Source organism: Aulostomus chinensis, chromosome 11, assembly GCF_037954235.1.
Source record: "Aulostomus chinensis isolate RoL2024-O1b breed Wild chromosome 11, RoL_Achi_v1.0, whole genome shotgun sequence".
NCBI classification, from domain to species: domain Eukaryota; kingdom Metazoa; phylum Chordata; class Actinopteri; order Syngnathiformes; family Aulostomidae; genus Aulostomus; species Aulostomus chinensis.
The window spans coordinates 29,722,472-29,741,830 of record NC_141330.1 but is presented as its reverse complement, the minus strand read 5'-3'; the positions used below and the strand labels follow the sequence as shown (position 1 = coordinate 29,741,830).

General features: G+C 45.7%; 1 protein-coding gene across 1 annotated transcript in view; it reads right to left on the bottom strand.

Moving 5' to 3' along the window:
- The window catches only part of tgfb2 (transforming growth factor, beta 2), a 165,173-nt gene that overhangs the window by 58,700 nt on the left and 87,114 nt on the right, over nt 1-19,359 (bottom strand). Inside the window, exons 3-4 of the mRNA XM_086219332.1 lie at nt 7,616-7,748; nt 7,423-7,533 (exon numbers count right to left, since the gene is read on the bottom strand). Coding sequence (XP_086075458.1) covers nt 7,423-7,533; nt 7,616-7,748 — 244 coding nt within the window. The remainder of the gene's footprint in view (nt 1-7,422; nt 7,534-7,615; nt 7,749-19,359) is intronic.

Here is a 19,359-nt window from a genome sequence, read left to right as displayed (position 1 = left end):
AGAATTTCAACGACGCATGGAAGAATGCTTGGTGGGACTCCGGGATGAATCATGTCAGCCGTATCTCGACGACAATCTTGTGCACAGTTGCACCTTCGAGGACCACTTGCAAGCTCTGCGGGCAGTTTTACAGCGCTACCAACAACATGGAGTCAAGCTGACGCCGTGGAAGTGCGATGTGTTCAAGGATAGTGTGAAGTTTCTGGGCAAGATTGTGACAAAAGAAGGCTACACAATGGACCCTGCTGAGTTAGCCCCAGTGCAAGCTCTGAAGGACAGGACACCTGCAACTGTGGGGGACCTAAGAAGACTACTGGGATTCTTATCCTACTACAGGCAGTATATTCCCAACTTCTCGCGCATTGCCAAGCCACTGTATAGCCTGCTAGTGGTTGAGAAAGCACCAGAGGGAAAGCCCAAGGGGAAAGGAAAGAGCAAGATGGGAAGACGGATAAAATCAGATCAGGCGATACTCACCTATGACTCACTGGGACAGCCCAGCATCACTCCTAGACACTAGTGAAGTTCAGATTTAAGATTAAGAGAATTGTTCAGTGGGTGCAATCTATTTTGTTTTATTTGAATGCCAGACACTTAAGATCAGTGACATTTCATACATGTTTTGCGTACATGGTAATATAACATAAAATGTTGGTCACTCCTACTGAGTTATAGCACAGGGAAGACGTAACAACCTATCAGTGGGGATGCACATTTCCCGCTACTGAGCGCAGAACAAAAGCAGATTTTCATAGTGCACGATGATATCAGCTATGGACACATTACGTGGAACTGGGAGATACATGTGATGCTGAACTACTGACTTTGAGCAGAACGGTATCCTTGAAGATGTACACTGACTCCTGGTATCTGTGACTATTACTCGAGTGTTGAAGACATGAGGGCTCTGGGACATACGGAATGTCGAGACGACATTTGTTTTGGAGGGGAGAGTGTGAGATACATGATTAAATTAGTTACATTAAAACAGGCATACCCCCATCATATTATTTCATTTATTGTATTTCGTTTCATATAACATTTAATTTCATTAGGATGCTATTTACATTATTCTTGGGACTGTGGTTAAAATGTGGCACATAACACACATTTACTTAAAGTTGTAAAACACTTTATCATTCTGGGTATTACACTAAAATGACTCTGAGTGACACTCATTGGGACGGGTGATCTTTGGGCAGCTAAACACTCTCTGTGCAACGCACATGTTGAACAGCAGGGGTCCTTCCTCTTCAGAAAGGACCGGAGTTTTCAACGAGTGCCAGTGTTGCTCATGTGCATTTTGTCTGTGTTTTTACAGGTGAGAAATGACGAGATAAAAGTGTATAAAGGTAATGGGGAATATGTTAAATGAAGGTATAACCGGAGGAGAGTATCCGTGGAGCAAATGTGTGTGTGGAATGCACGTTAGTAACATGAGATATACTTACTCATTATTTTACTTACCGTGACGTCGAGTGGGGTAAAGAAGCTCACCTGTAGCCTGGAATGAATGGGATGTGAATGGTGTGTTGTGCAAAATGATTTTATTATGGTTCTACTAAACAGAGTAATGTAATGCCACTGACATATTTCGTTTTGGGGAAAGAGTGGTATTTTTGGTAATGTGAGAGGATGCCAAGGATATTCTTTATTTTGTTTACAAGAAGAAAAATGTACTGTTGTCATAGTAATGTGAATTTCGATTTATTTGATACAAGAGAGTATTGATTATTGATATTTTATGCTTACCAGAAAATGCACCTTTATTGTTTTGCACTATTTTTGATATGGTGATATGTTAAAAAGAAAGGACCGGAGTTTTCAACGAGTGCTAGTGTTGCTCATATGCATTTTGTCAGTGTTTTTACAGAACAAGAAAATAAAACCTTATTTCCGCACACTGGAATTATCGTTTCTATTCAAGTGTGTAACATTTGCTGTTGTCATCGTCACAGTTGTAGTTTTTGTCACGTCAAGCCTCCTGCCTACAATTCTACAATTTCATTTAGCAGACGCTTTTGTCCAAAGCGACGTACAACACAAGCAAGAATTCAGACTTAAGGAAAAACCCATAGTAGCGCAAAAGTGCTTCAGTTGTGATTTGGTCACAGGTACTGCCATCTAGTGGCAGAAGAATTGTCGCCCCCCCCCTTTTTTTTTTTGGACAAACATACAACATCACCCAACCCAGTTAGTGCTACATAGTCACAAAGTGCTGGGTCTGGGACCCTCTGACTGATTCTACCCCACAGGACAAAGAGGAGCAGAGTCAGGTTCAGTGCCTCAGTGCTCTCTGAACAATTGAGTCTTCAATTGTCTCTTAAAAGTAGAAAGGGACTCAGCAGAACGCACAGAGTTCAGTAGTTCGTTCCACCATTTGGGAACAACAGAAGAGAAGAGTCTGGCTAGAGATTTGGAGCAGCGCTGGGCTGGAAGCACCAGGCGTCTTTAGCATGCAGAGCGTAGTGGGCGAGAAGGAGAGTAGACCTGGATCAGGGATTCCAGTTAGGCTGGAGCCGTTCTTGTGATTGTTTTGTAAGCCATGAGAAGTGCCTTGAATTTGATTCTGGCTGCCAATGGAAGCCAGTGAAGAGAAACCAGCAGCGGGGTGACATGTGCCCTTTTGGGCTGGTTGAAGACCAGACGTGCTGCTGCATTCTGGATCATCTGCAGAGGCTTGAATGAGCATGCAGGGAGGCCTGCCAGAAGAGAGTTGCAGTAGTCAATACGTGAGATGACAAGAGCCTGAACCAGAATCTGTGTGGTCTGTTGGGTCAGGAAGGGTCTGATCTTCCTGATGTTGTAGAGTGCATAACAGCAAGGCCGAGAAACTGAGGCCACATGAACCTTAAAGGTCAGCTGGTCATCAATCATGACACCCAGGTTTCTGGTTGAGTTTGTGGGCACAAGTAGGCTCGAGTCAAGTTGGACACTGACCTGAGGCTGAACAGATGGACAAGCTGGAAAGACCATAAGTTCAGTCTTCGACAGATTCAGTTGAAGGTGGCGTTCCTTCATCCATGTGGAGATATCAGCCAGACACGCTGATATACGATCTGAGACCGTTCTGTCATCAGGTGGAAAAGAGAGGAGCAGCTGAGTGTCGTCAGCATAACAGTGGTAGGAGAAGCCATGGGAGCGGATCACTGCACCAAGTGAGGTGGTGTACAGAGAGAAGAGAAGGGCACCAAGCACTGACCCCTGAGGAACCCCAGTCGATAGGCCATGTGACCTAGACACCTTTCCTCGCCATGACACTCTGAAGGATCTGCCTGTGAGGTAGGACTTGAACCACAACAAGGCAGAACCAGATATGCCGAGCTCACGAGAGTGTGGAGAGGAGAATGTGATGGTTCACCGTGTCGAAGGCAGCAGACAGGTCCAGCAGAAGTAGGACGGAGCACTGACCAGCAGCTCGAGCTCATCTCAGTGACTCAGGGACTGACAGGAGTGCAGTCTCAGTGGAGTGGTCACACCTGAAGCCAGACTGAAAAGAGTCAAGTAGGTTGTTGTTTCGCAGATGTTCAGAGACCTGGTTAAATACTGAGCGCTCCAGTATTTTTGACAGGAATGGCAGAAGTGATACTGGCCTGGAGTTTTCAACCTTGGCGGGGTTGAGATTAAGCTTTTTGAGCAGTGGGGTGACACGGGCCTGCTTAAAAGTAGCAGGAAAAATGCCAGTTTCCAGGGAGGAATTGACAATGTGTGTGACTGCAGGTTTGATAGTGGGCAAAATGGTCTGCAGGATGCTGGTGGGTATGGAATCGAGAGGACAAGTTGTAGGTTTTGAGCTCAGGAGAAGTCTGGAGACCTCATCCTCGCTCAGAGGAGCAAAGGAGAAGAGTGAAGCAGCAGTGGCAAGTTGGTGCTGACTGGACTGGTCAGGCTCATAGAACTGGTTGCTGATTGCAGCAACCTTTTCAGTAAAAAAGGAGGCAAACATGTCTGAAGTCAGCGCAGTGGAAGGCTGAGCAACTGGAGGAGAAAGCAAGGAGTTAAACGCCATAAACAGTTTTCTGGAATCAGAAGTGGCACAGATCTTGTTCTGATAGAAGGCTTTCTTAGCGGACTGTAAGCATGAGGTGAAGGAAGCAAGTTTCTGTTTGTATAAGGACAAGTCAGTGGGTTCTTGGGATTTACGCCACTTTCTTTCTGCTGCCCTGAGTCCAGCTCTTTGTTCTCTCAGAACTTCAGAGAGCCATGGACTTGGTTGTTTTTTCTTGGCTGGTTTGGACACCAGGAGGCAGAGTTTGTCCAGAGTGGATGTCAGAGAGGAACAGAGTGTTTCTGTGGCCTCATGAACAGAAAGTGAGGAGAAGTGCGAGTGGTCGGGCATGACGGAGTTCACCTCATCAGACAGCTGTGCTGCTGTGAGGGACTTCAGGTTTCTGAGGAAGAAAACCGTCTGTGTGGGTGTCTGCAATTGCGGAAAGGCAGCCGCAAATTTGACCAAGAAATGGTCTGACAGGTGGAGTGGGGTAACTGTCACATCTGTTATGGAGCAGTTACGAGTCAGCACCAAGTCAAGGACTTTACCAGCTTTGTGGGTGGGAGGAGAAGGAGCTAGTTCGAGTGCAAAGGAGGAGATGAGTGCCAGAAAGATGTTTGCCAGAGTTCTGTCAAGGTGAATGTGAAGCCTCCTGCCTCACACCACGTCTCCAGCCTCACGCCACGTCTCCAGCCTCCGCCCTCACGCCACGTCTCCCGTTCCCCCCTTTCAATAAACCTCTTTTGTGCACCGCCCTCACTGTCTGCAATTGGGTCTCCATCATCCTCAACCCCATAATCTTGACAGACATAAATTAATGGTAAGTTAAAATAAATAGCAAAATCTTACATGAAACCAAGTTAAGATGAAATTAATCCCAAATAATGGCCCCCAGGCGTTTAAACGAACCTGGTGTTTATTTGAGACAGGCGTCTATTTTACAAAATGAGGTCGGGCCCTCGGCCATTATATGAGACCCGGCAGCAGTTTGACACCGGGCTATTAATTGGTCATTTACGGTACATTACTTCCATTTGCAAATTTTTAATTGTCGTATTACCCGTGACAGTTGATTTGCTGAAATAGTGCAAAAATGTTTCTTGTTGCTCTAGATCATGTTGACCAACACATCTACTCAGTCTGCCACTGACATTTTGAAAATGTAAAGGAATTATGTCTGTGTAGGTTCTCATTCATCCAGGTCATCGTAGCTCGAAGCGAAGTAAAATCTGGTCAACTGGACGTAAGCTTATCTTGAAGACGTTTCACCTCTCATCCGAGAGGCTTCTTCAGTTCTAGTGAAGAGTGTGGAAACTCCAGCTTATAAACCTATGTGGGAGTGGTCAGTGCTATTGTGGTGGAAACGACCCTCCCGAGACTCAACTGGCCTCCCCAAACGACAGTCGTTGTGAGGTGTCAGGGAGTTTCAGGGGTGGTCGTTAGGGAGTTTCACCGACCACTCAGGTGCTAATGGGCTGTGCTGGCAGCAGCCGTTCCACATGGGTCTTTCAGCTGAACTCTTTGGGGAAGCTTTGAAAGGACTTGGTTGTAAATAGGTGAAAGGAAATGTCGCAGTCCACCTCCTCTGTTCAAAGATGGTTTCTCTATCCTGACGTGGATGGCTTCTTTAACTCCTCTTTCAAACCATCTGTCCTCTCTGTCGAGGATTTGGACATGGTCGTCCTGGAAGGAGTGGCTTTCCTCTTTGAGGTGGAGGAAAACCGCTGAGTCCTGTCCTCCAGAGTTGGCTCTTCTATGTTGGGCCATGCGCTTGTTGAGGGGCTGTTTGGTTTCCCCTATGTAGAGATCCGTGCAGGCCTCACTGCATCTGACAGCATATACCAGATTGCTTTTCTGGCTGTGAGGGGTGGGATCTTTGGGGTGAACCAGTCTTTGTCTCAGAGTGTTGTCTGGTTTAAAAGACACAGGGATGCAGTGCTTGTTATAGATTCTCCTTAATTTCTCAGAAACCCCTGCCACATAGGGGATCACTATGTTTTTTCTCCTGCCTTCTTCATCTTCCCTCCTCCTGGAGCTCTCCTCCTTTCTGGACCTGGAAGAAGATTTTACAAAGGTCCAGTCTGGGAAGCCACAAGTTTTAAGTGCTCTTATCAGATGCTGCTGTTCTTTTTTCCGGCCTTGGACGCTGGTGGGGATGGTCTCCGCTCTGTGTTGCACAAACCCACCCACACTGACTAATACTTGCTTTTTGACTCTCACCATCCTCCAATCTATAACAAGCACTGCATCCCTGTGTCTTTTAAACCAGACAACACTCTGAGACAAAGACTGGTTCACCCCAAAGATCCCACCCCTCACAGCCAGAAAAGCAATCTGGTATACGCTGTCAGATGCAGTGAGGCCTGCACGGATCTCTACATAGGGGAAACCAAACAGCCCCTCAACAAGCGCATGGCCCAACATAGAAGAGCCAACTCTGGAGGACAGGACTCAGCGGTTTTCCTCCACCTCAAAGAGGAAAGCCACTCCTTCCAGGACGACCATGTCCAAATCCTCGACAGAGAGGACAGATGGTTTGAAAGAGGAGTTAAAGAAGCCATCCACGTCAGGATAGAGAAACCATCTTTGAACAGAGGAGGTGGACTGCGACATTTCCTTTCACCTATTTACAACCAAGTCCTTTCAAAACTTCCCCAAAGAGCTCAGCTGAAAGACCCATGTGGAACGGCTGCTGCCAGCACAGCCCATTAGCACCTGAGTGGTCGGTGAAACTCCCTGACACCTCACAACGACTGTCGTTTGGGGAGGCCAGGTGAGTCTCGGGAGGGTCGTTTCCACCACAATAGCACTGACCACTCCCACATAGGTAAAGGAATTTGCGTCTGTTTTGGATGATCAGTCATGCTTATTATATGTTTGAACAGCGATGGAGACAGAGAGATCAGCTGATGGATGAGAGACATTCGCTAATAATAAAAGAGTGAGCAGCACATCTGACGGTTCCTCACCATGTTTAATACTCCAAAGTTATAAATAGAAGACAGATAACACAAGGACACACACTGTGACTGTTCCTCTGCATTTTCCTGCCAAACTAAAGGCCAAGTTTTTTGATGCATCTCTCCATGCAGTCTTTTCACAAGATCAGACATGATAGCATGCCTCAAAATCCATGTAGGTCAGGGCCTATTTTCAGAGAATCAAAGGATATCTCCGCACCTCCAAATGTAGTGTCAGTGATCAGATCTCAGGATGCTTTCAAGACACATTCACGATGTGCACACCTGGTATGAAGTCTGACTACCTGTGCTTGGATCACCCAGAGCAGCTCTTAATACCACGTTTGCACAAGGCCAGAGATAGATCAACACACTATTGTTCATGGGGTCATTTCATGACATGTGTTAACAGTAGGGAAACCAATATGGCATCAGTCTTGTCCTTTAACATTGTCTAACAGATCAAATAACCTGCAAACCGTGCCTCCAGCTCTTCACTCTTGTTGGGAATAATGTAGTTATTTGATGGTACAAATGTACAGCATGGGCAGTGCAGGCTGATCTTGAATCCACTGTTTCTGTCTGTGGAGAGAAAAAAGTTGTAACAAGGTGATGAAATAATATTCTAAATTCAATAAGCAATGAAGGTAGAGAATGCGCTTACCCCTGTGGTTCAGCCATTCACTAACTGCCTCTGTCACATCAAAGGACAGCCACTCCCCTTCTGTCTGTATGCGTACCACCTTGCTGTCAATATACCGCTGTGTTGGAGACATCAGGTCTTTGTGCGTTAAAATCTGTGGAGAATAGAAAAGTGTGAGATGTCAAAAATGGAAACAAACAACAGCCAATGAACAAATGATATACATCTTGAATTTAAGAACCATTGTCATTTAAAACAGGTTGTCCAATCCCAATAAAATCAGAATCAGAATGAGTTTTATTGGCCAAGTATGTTCACAACATACAAGGAATTTGACTCCGGCAGTTGGTGTCACTCATGGAATGAGCAGAAGAAACATAAAAATAAACATAAATAATAGAAAATATATACAATAGAAAATATACACACCCATGCAAAGAGATAATATGCACAAAATATGATCAGTGCAAAAACATAATTGGTGCAAGGTCCACAATGTAGTGCAGACTTGAGTGGGTGTCCAGTTGAACATGAGTGTGTGACCACTCAACAGTGCAGCAGGTTAACAGATCAACTCTTTAGTAGAGTCATGGCAGTGGGAGAGAAACTGTTTTTCAGTCTTGTTGTTTTTGTGCGCAGAGCTCTGTAGCGCCTACCAGAGGGGAGGAGTGGGAACAGTTTGTGTCCAGGGTGAGAAGGGTCTCTGATGATGTTCCCTGCCCATTTCCTGACTCTGGAGGAGTACAGTTCCTGAATAGAGGGCAGGGGGGCTCCAGTGATTCTTTGGGCAGTCCCAACTGTGCGCTGCAGTCTGTTCTTGTCCTGCTGTGTGGCTCCTCTGAACCACACGGTGATGGAGGTGCACAGGACAGACTCGATGACAGTGGTGTAGAACTGGATCAACAGCTCCTGAGGCAGACCGTGTCTCTTCAGCTGTCGCAGGAAGTACATCCTCTGCTGGGCCTTCTTCAGGATGGAGTGGATGTTCGTCTCCCACTTCAGGTTCTGAGAGATTGTAGTTCCCAGGAACTTGAAGGACTCAACGGCTGACACAGGGCTGTTGCTGATGGTGAGGGGGAGCAGTGGCCAGGGCTGTCTTCTGAAGTCCACTGTCATCTCCACAGTCTTGAGCGTGTTCAGCTCCAAGTTGCTCTGACTGCACCAGAAAACCAGCCGTCCTGGATCAGGCCGATGACCGTTGTGTCGTCTGCGTACTTCAAGAGCTTCACAGCTGGGTGCTTGGAGGTGCAGTCGTTGGTATAGAGGGAGAAGAGCAGGGGGGACAGGACACACCCTTGGGGGGCGCCAGTGCTGACAGTCCGGGTTGTTGAGGTGAAATCTCCCAGCCTCACCTGCTGACTCCTGTCTGTCAGGGAGCTGGTGGTCCACTGACAGATGGACGGCGGCACGTTGAGGTGGGAGAGTTTGGAGGAGAGGAGTTCAGGGATGATCGTGTTGAATGCCGAGCTAAAGTCCACAAACAGGAAGCTTGCGTAGCTCCCTGGGCTGTGAAGATGCTGCAGGATGTAGTGCAGTCCCAGATTGACAGCATCATCCACCGACCTGTTTGCCCAGTAGGCAAACTGCAGGGGATCCAGCAGGGGTCCTGTTACAGTCCTTTGATGGCTCAACACCAGTCTTTCAGAGGATTTCATGACCACAGACGTCAGTGCCACCGCCCTGTAGTCGTTCAGTCCAGTGATGGAGGGGTTCTTGGGGACTGGGATGATGGTGGAGTGTTTGAGAATGGCGGGGACTTCACACTTCTCCAGGGAGCTGTTGAAGATCCTGGTGAAGACTGGAGCCAGCTGGTCAGCACAGGCTTTCAGACAGGATAGTGACACTCCATCTGGGCCTGGTGCTTTCTTGATTTTCAGTTTCTGGAACAGCCACCTCAGCTCATCTTCACACACTCTGAGTGTGACAAGGGGGACAGGTTGGGGAGCAGCTGGAGGTGTGGCGGGGGTCACTGCAGTACTGATGGTCTGGGTGAGAGGTGGGCTGGAGTGGGTGAGAGGTGTGAAGTTGTTCCTCTCATATCTGCAGTAAAAGGTGTTGAGGTTGTCTGCCAGATCTTTGTTTGCCTCGATGCGGGGGGGGGGGGGGGGTGTCTCCTGGAGTTGATGATGTCTCGCAGGCCCCTCCACACTGAAGCAGGGTTGTTTGCTGAAAACTGGTTTTTCAGCTTCTCTGAGTAGCTCCTCTTAGCCACTCTGATCTCCTTGTTCAGCGGGTTTCTGGCCTGCCTGTACAGGACCCTGTCCCCACTCCTATAGGCCTCCTCCTTGGCCAGGCGGAGCTGATGCAGTCTGGCGGTGAACCATGGCTTGCAGTTATTTAAAGTCCAAAATGTTTTGGTTGGCACACACATGTCCTCACAGAAAGTGATGTAGGCTGTCACAGTCTCTGTCAGGTCATCCATAACAATAAAGAGCGCGTCCGGGTGTTTTGTTCCAAAGCCGTGTAATTGCTCAGCGAGTTTGCAGCGCTTCACTCACGTTGGCTTGGGGGGGGGGGGGTGTAAACTCCGACCATGATGAAGGAGGAAAACTCCCGCGGCGAATAAAACGGCTTACAGTTAATGATAAGAGCTTCCAGATTCGGGCTGCAATGTTCAGACAGGACTGTGACGGATGTGCACCAACCTTCATTTATGTAAAAGCATATTCCACCGCCCTTTGTTTTCCCTGATAGCTCCTTAGCGCGGTCTGCACGATAAAGAGAGAAGCCCGGCAGATGTAATCCGGCGTCAGGTACAGCCTCACTGAGCCAGGGTTCAGTGAAGCAAAGGGCAGCAGAATGTGCCAAGTCCTTGTTGGATCCATTGAGAAGAAGCAGCTCGTCCATCTTATTAGGAAGGGAGCGAAGGTTTGCCAGGTGAATGGATGGGAGTGGTGTGCGGTAAAACATAGGGTTGTTTGTAGTTGGCTTCTAAAATGACAAATCTGGAGTTTTCTGGATGGCAGATTGCCCTGCCAGAACCCCAGCCCCTACCCAAGAAGGAAGAGTAAGGTAATCCAAAAGGGACGAGCAATTGGGCTGGTCAATCCCTCACAACCCCTCAGTGATAAACTGGACCAGGCAGATACATATGGGATTGGGCATTTTTAAGGAGGTAAAAGAAGGAAGGAGATGGAAGAGGAGGAGGAAAAATTAGGTACAGAAAAGTGTCCGTCAGCATAATTGCCAGATCAAAGTTATTATTAAACCTGGAAGACACGTGTTTGTACTTCACACAGTAAAATGCCAAAATAGTAATTAAAGTGCTTAAACTATGTCACTAGGGGTAAGTTATCAAGGATATGACTCAGTTGGTGAAGCAAGAGCAGTTTTTCATTAAAAAAGAATAAAATTTAAAAAGAAGAATAATCAAGAAAATTTAAATCACCTTGAACACACACACACACACACTGAGAAGCAAGGAGTGGTGAATGAATGAATAAATGAGGGTAAAGATGAGATCCCTGAGGGAAAAAAAAAGCCAAGCCAAGGACTCCAGCTGAGAGTTTCTGATTACCAAACAGCTGTCCTTCCTCGACATAGGGATATTATACACATATATTGTAGCTAAATTTATCATTTGCAAGGCGTAGTCGCAGCTCAGCTTAGTATTGTTGTGTACGGGGTTTGTGGGATGATGAGACCCAAGTAAAGAGGTTTATTAGGAAAGGTGGAGGCCTGAGGCGGGGAGAGCTGGAGGATTGAGACGTGGGGTGACAAAACTATAACTGTGAAACAAGGATGACAACTACCGTGACAGCGAAAAACGACAATGACCCAACAAGGAACTAAGGAGACACACAGGTTAAATACAAGAGGGGAAACGAGACACAGGTGGTGCAATCACCCAGGTGAGACACATGAGGTAATCACAGGAGGGAGGTCAGGAAGACAGGACATGACTACAAAATAAAACAGGAAACACGAGACAGGGATCGTGACAAGTATAACAAGATGAACTAGTACAAGGCCGACCAACAAGTACACAACGGGATGTTCTCAGGTATCACCCCTCCCCTGCAGCTTACAAGACACAATAATTACAGAAATAGCATGACACAGAGCGAGCGAAAACAAAAGAATGAGTCAGACACAGACAGGACTGAGTAGAGTTGTGAAAACAAGGAAAACAGATAAAGTTGCTTCCACAGCCTCAACGTCACCGAGACTATCAGAAGAAGTGGGACAGGAACAGATGATGCTGGCACGACGGCCAGATAGAAGAATCTGCCTGATGACAACAAAGATCAAAAATACACACGTGCATGCATAAGCGACTTAAGCACCTCCCTGTAATCCTAAAACTGGAGAGATAGTTAGATTGTTGGACTTCTTGCCCCAACGCCAGGGACGACGCATCTGCATATGCTGACTCCAGGATAAGGGAGACGATCTCCAGAGCTCTGGATTCTTTTCTGTTGATCTGATCAAACTCTTGAGACCAGTTAAAAAATTACAAGAATTTTACATTTTGCACATTTGGATCTTAGGAAGGTTTTAAGTAGAGCTTTCAAAATGCAAAAAGAAGGAATGGGAACCAGAGACCAAAAGTTTTGAGCTGGCGTTTTTTTAAAAACAACGATTGAACTGAAAAAGGCTGTTTATCAGCTGATCAAAAGTTGAAGACCACAGGTCAAAAAAAAAACAAAACCCTCCTAAAACAGAAATTAAATTGTCAAAAACAGCAGCTTCACCAGGACTGCTGAGCACCTCAACACTGGTTTGGCCTGCTTGATGCAGGCGTTTCCAAGAGGCTCCAAGTGGTGAGGACGGCTTCACCGAGGGCGTCCACTGTCTGGGACTGATGTCCATTTTGTAAACTTCACTCGCCATCCATCCCCAAATGTTCTCAACAGGATTTATAATCAGGGGAACACACGGAATGGTCCATAAGAGTGATGTTACTCCCTGGAAAAAGTTCTTGATTGTGAATTGCAGTGTCCCCCCCCCCCCCCCCACTGTGCCGCATAAGAAACAACTCAGGTGGCATCTCCTCGCCATGCCAGTAAAGTTGGAAGCCATCAGGATGTTCAAGGTTTATTTTTTTTTCTCATCAGAGAATAAAACTTTCTTCCACCTTTGAATGTCCCATGTTTGGTGCTGCCTTGCAAAGTCCAAATGGGCAATTTTGAAGGAGGCGTGGCCTTTGAAGAGGTTTTTTGTTGTTGAAGCCCCTCCCCCTCAGATGCAGTCTGATGGTTATTGGGCTGCACCAGGAATGGTCTAATTTGGGACGAGGATCTTGATGGACAAACATTCAGATCCTCCGGCTCAGCGCCGGTGAGATTTTTTTGTTCCATAACCCTTAAGAAATGCAAAATGACTGTCTTACTGCATCCAACCTCAGCAGCCATGGCGTGTTGTGAGAGGCCTTGTTTATGCAGCTCAACAATCCTACCGACCAGTTAAAAAATATATATGATGATCTGTGTTCCTGTTGCTGATCATGTTTCTTGCTTATTTTGATGAAAAGCTAAGTGGTGTGGCAGCTGTATTGAAGCTGCTCCTGCTCTGAATTTATCAGCTGGAAAATATCTTATATGACAGTAAAGGAATGTAGCAGTAGGGGGAGCCGACTCTTTCCTCCTGGAACCGTGTCCCTGCTGCCACCATCAGCTACATTTGAATTACCATCTAATTCCTAATAGATCTGTGGGTTCTTAGGTGAGTCAGAGCTGCCTCAACAGTTTTGATTGACTGCAAAAATGACCATGGTTATATACTGAAAAGGGAAATAAATTCATAATATAGAAAAACCTGCATTACGACTTTGACTTTACCTCCCTGATTGTCTCATCTTGCTGTGTAGTGTCATCTACTCCACATTTTGTTGATATTGTACATTAGCAGCATTACCTGCGGGCACTGTAGTACATTTTCTGCCACATAGTATGTCATATTTTATTACTTAAAAGTAGACTCAGTAAGCACAGATCCCAGCAAGGTAATTGTGATATTTTCTAAGAAATTATCAAAAACAACATTCAGTGAGTGCTTCCTTGGCAGTTTCACCCCTCAACAAAGTTAAATGAAGAACTGACTGCTGGTTTTTGTGCAGTTTTGCAGACATAAAGACAGAACAATAAAAAAAAATGAAAATATAACCTGTGCAGTGATAGTGGCAGAAATTGGCACTGTATGTTGTAAAAATCAAAGACACAGGGGACTCACAAGTAGCACCAATAGCCAAAGATGACTCTTGGTTGTAGTGTGGAGACATCTGGGCAGGCCTTTTTTTCTCTCTGACTGATTGCCCTAGTGTGGGAGGAACAGTGAAAAAGGAACCAGATGCAGACAGACTTATGTTATTCTGCTGTCTTGTCCCTCATAACCATGTATTTATGTTGGCTCATCTCAGCCTCATGTGTAAAACACAATCAGTCCTGCTTTTAATGGTATCTCTTTTTTTAATGGAAACCGAACTCAGACAAAAGCATAACATACATAGAAAGAAGGTTGATAATGCTGAATATTATGTTAATCGTATGCTATAACCTTTATGGTCATTAGCTCTTAGCAGCCCCGAACACCTTGTGAAAAAGCCATGAGAATGATTTTATTTCTGAGGTTTTTGAATAGCATGGTGAAGTAGCCAATCGTTGTAATTAGGCAATTTAGCTTTATTTTTTGGACTTGGCGTGTCTTCACAGAGAGGGATTCAAATGGTGGCAAGAGCTCCATGGAAACAATACCACATCATCTTCTTTTTCACTGGCCTTGGGCTGCTTTTTTGGCGACTGGCTGTGGTGTCTGCATGTCCACTGTTCACTTGTTTGTGTCTTTTATTGTCTTACCTCTGTTCAGTAGCTAGTGTTCCTTTTACATTTAAGGTTCAGTCCATTCCTCAGAGTGGTTGTATTACCGCAATCAAGCCAAGGATTGAGACATTATCCCCTCTTTTATGGACAACAGCCCTGAACCTCGCTTAGGGATTGTCATTAAACACACAAAAAGGATTCGATGCACATGAGATTATCTCTTGATATTCCATTTGCAGATATTGCCAGTGGTGCAACTTTTGCACCTTTTCTCACCATTTGGTGAGTCTGTTGTCCTTGACTTCAATGTTGTTTTGAAGCTTCAACAATGGTTAATACTGAAGAATAAACACCTTCCTTGACCTTCCAGCATCCTGTCTAATCGACCAGTCTTTGAAAAATGAGACAGGAGAACTGCACTGCCTTGCAGATCTGTCTAGACCATGACACACGCATGACTGGTGTCTGATATCTGTAGGTACACTAACGTCAGTGGGTCTGATGGACCGAGTGGTCGGCCTTTCAAAAATCTTGCAATATTGATGAACTGACAGATCTCACAGGAGTTTGAAGTTACATGTCCTTCTGAGTAGAGAGAGTGGTCCCATTAAAGGCTTGTTGCTTTCTATCCTAACAACAAGCCATGGATCACCTAGGAACTGGAAACTCCGCTCTGGGTTAAAAAGCCTTCTTTCAGGTATGGAGAAAAAAACTGCTGTTGCCGGAATTAAAACGGAAGTGCAGGCTGAGATTGCAAAACCCAAACTTAAATAGAAAGATAAGATGGACTCAGAGTTGATGCCTCTGGCTTTAAGTCTGTGTTGAATGTGGAAACTCATGACAGATTTGTATTTATGTACCAACACGTCTCTTTAGATGTTCTTTTTCTTCTAATGTGCAGCTGGTATATGAATTAAGAAGTTTTTAACTGAGATTCAATGTCAATTTCATTTTTAATGAAAAAGCTAATAATATTTGTGAACTTATTGGAGACCCTTTTGTTGTGAAGCTTTTTAAACAAATTAAGCTCAGCAAGAGCCTGGGACCAGAACATATTAGTGACCGAGGGCTCAAGTTCTGTGTTTCTTTCCAAATAATCTTCACTCAAATTCTTAAGCTGAAAACTGTTCCTTAGTATGGAAACTTGCCACCATTGAACCTGTGGCATGTGTGAGAACCCTACTGAGTCATTTTAGTCCAGAGGCTCTCACTTCCTTCCTGATGGAACTGAGTTCCTGAGCCTGTTCTGCAAGAAGCTGCTTCAAAAGTGCAGCTTTAACACTCTGACCTGGGACCTCATGTATCAATACTTGAGTGGATCTCATACTAAAAAACTGCGGTCGCAAGAACCGCTAAAGTTGCGTAAGCACCCAAAATTCCGGATGTCTCAATCTGTGCGAATGCCGGAATCCACGCACGTTTCCTTGATACATCCCAATCAGCGTGGAATTGAGCACAGGTGTCGGAGGACCGGGCCCGCCCCCGTTACGCCCACCTATAAATACCGTAAATTCTGGACTATAAGCCGCGACTTTTTTCGAAGATTCATACCCTGCGGCTTATACTCCGGTGCGTCTTATACGAGGATTTTACCTTCACCCTGGGGTGTGGCGGGCAGCGGCAGCGGGCAGTAATTCCCTATTGTTCCTGATGGCAGCTCCAAGTACCGTACTTAGGGAAATTCCTGGCCAAATGTTATGGTAATTTCTCTAAGTACCGTCCAGTCTATGCTGTGGTGCAGTGTAAAAAGAGCATCACACGATATTTTCAGTTATTTGTACTCACCCTCAAGATGGAAAGCAGAAGAAGGAATGCTTATGATGCAGCTTTCAAGTTAAAGGCAATCAATCTGGCGGTTAAAGATGGAAATAGAGCTGCAGCACGTAAGTTTGGCATAAACGAATCAATGGTGAGACGCTGGAGGCGGCAACATGACGAACTGACCCAATGCAAAAAGACTACAAAAGCTTTCAGAGGTCATAATAGCAGATGGCCCGGACTTGAAAACGCTCTGGAAGACTGGGTCAACACGCAGAGAACGGGCGGCCGAGGTGTTTCCACCGTGCACCGCGGCTTATTTACCGGTGCGGCTAATATGTGTACAAAGTAGATTTTCTTCCCTAAAATAAGCATCTGTGGCTTACATAACGGTGCGCTCTATCGTCCGGAATTTACGGTACTCAATTTCATTTAAATAGGGTCTCCGCTGTCGGCGCTCTCAAAACAATGTCAAAGAAAAAGAGGTTCATGGCGTGGAGCTGGAGGTGCTGGTAGGAGAGGAGGAGGAGAGACAGCAGATTCTGTTGGTCAGCCTGTCCAGTGGTGTCAGGATGAACAATGAAGGTTGAGGGTGGAGAAGAAGTGAGAGGGTGAACCAGGTGGGTTCAGAGCCACGCCCCCCCCCCCCCCCCCCCCACGAGATGAAAACAGTGGTGGGACCTGTTATTGGCTAATTACTGTATTAGTGTTGGTTTCAAAGTCGAGTCTCATGCATTAGTATCAGGTTGAGTTTGTTTTTACTACTCTCGTGCTCTCTATATTTGCTCCTTTCCAACAGCTGTAAATCCTATATCCCCCTCACATTATGACAGTTACGTCATCAGTACATCTTCCCATCATATATATATATATATATATATATGTATATATATATATATATATATATATATACTGTATATATATAAACACAGCTTTTCATAAAAGAACAACTATAATAATAGGCATATAAAACAAGCAGTAAAATCTGCACTTTAAACATCTGCAGGTCATTTATAAACATTCTTTGAAACAACAGGTGACTTGTGAACATTACCCAGGTTCCACAGTCAGTGACTGCCATGGCTCTGTGGTTTTCAACAAATGCCTCCTTTCTGCGAAATACATCACTGTTTTCTGTCATCACATTGTATGACCTGGGAGCAACCAGTTGTAAAACGATGGCTCTTCTGTCCCATGACCCAGGTCCCTCAATGCGAACTACATCCTTTTCCTGTAGTGGCACTTGAGCTCTGGCTGTACGATCATGACACGCCTTTTGTTTTTGTTGTAGTCTTCTGGCTTTTTCTGCCCACATCTCATCTCTATCCTCAGGTGTGTGTGTGTGTGATGTGACTGGGCATTCGAGTACGGATCTTGCACCCCAGCAACAGCTCAGCTGGTGACTTTCCACTCTCCAGTGGGGCTGCTCTGTCTGCCATCAGGGGCAGGTATGGACCCGTATTGCTGTGCACCGCCTTTTTTAATGGTCTTTTCACGATCTGAACTCCTTTCCCAGCCTTTCCGTTGGCCTGCGGATACAGAGGACTGGAGGTTATGTGATTAAACTCACACTCTGAAACAAATGCCTGAAACTCATGACTGGCATAGGCTGGGCCATTGTCAGAAACCAGAGTTGGAGGGATGCCGTGCCTGGAAAAGACTGCCTTCAGCTGACTTATCACAGCTCTTGATGTGGTGCTGGGTAATCGATATGTTTCGGGATAGTTTGAACAGTAATCTATTCCTCGCAAATAGTCTTTGCCTTCATAGTGAAATATGTCAGTTCCCACCTTCTCCCAAGGCTGTGATGGGATCTCTGTAGTAATGAGGGGTTCCTTTGTTTGTCTGTAATAATGTTCCTGACATGTTGCACACTCACTGACCAGCCGGTCAATGTCAGAGTTCATAGTTGGCCAGTAGAGGGCCCCATGTGCTCTCCTCTTTGATTTTTCTGCACCAAGGTGCCCTTTGTGTATTCTGGTGAGCATTTCCCTGCGCATAGATGTGGGCACGACAATCCTGTCACATTTAAGCAGAAGTCCATAAACCACAGACAGTTCTGACTGAATGTGATAATATTGTTTACATGACCCCTTTTTCTACCCCTCTCTTAGATTTTTCATCACTTTCTTCAAAATGGGGTCCTTTGCTGTCTCTGTGGCTATCATTGACAGCTGTTCCTGTGTGGCCGGCAATGCCGCATAGACCATGTCAACGTGAAGAACCACATCCTCTTCTGTAGCAGTGTCATGTGTGCCACTAGGTGCAGCTCTGGACAGTGTATCTGCGATGAACATCTGTGTGCCAGGCACATATGTGAGGTCATAATCATAGCGCTGCAGTTTCATCATAAGTCTCTGTATCCATGGCGACATGTCACACAGGTTCTTCTTGGCAATGCCGAGCAATGGCTTGTAGTCTGTTTCAAGGATAACCTTGGGGAGTCCATAAATGTAGGTATAAAATTTTTCACAGCCGAAGGCCAGACCAAGACATTCTTTTTCTATTTGTGCATATCTGCACTCTGTAGCCGTCATTGAGCGTGATGCATATGCTACTGGATGCCATGCACCCTCATCCTCCTGGAGGAGGATGGCCCCCAGACTGTCTTTCGAGGCATTTGTAGAAACTTTTGTTTTCTTGTTGGGGCAAAAGAACTTCAGTAGGGGTTCACTCGCTAGAGCACACAGCAGTTCCTTCCATTCTTTGTCATGTTCATGTGCCCACTGGAACTCTGTCTCGTGATGTAATAGCTTTCTGAGATTAGCAGTTTTCACAGCTAGGATTGGCGTACATTTTCCCAGATAATTCACCATCCCAAGGGCCCTATGCACCCCTTTTATGTCCGTTGACTTCTCCATGTCATGTATGGCCTTCACTTTCACCTCATCTGGTTGAACTCTGGCTGCAGTGATCTTGTCTGCAAGGAACTTGATTTCACTGACACTGAACTGACATTTTTCTCTGTTCAGTTTGAGTCCATACTCCTGTATCCTCCTTACTGTCCACTCCAGTCTGGCATCATGCGCTTCCTGTGTGGAGCCCCATACAACAAGATCATCCACATACACCCATCAGCTGTCAAGTCTGTCCGTCTACAGCCGTCAAGTCTGCCCGTCTCAAAATAAAACCTCTTGTGCACCTTCCCACTGTCTGGTCCTGGGTCTACTTCCCCCTCACACCTCCCCACACGTAACATCAAATACGGTATAAAAGATCGTCATATGTGAAGGTTATCTCACTAAACAA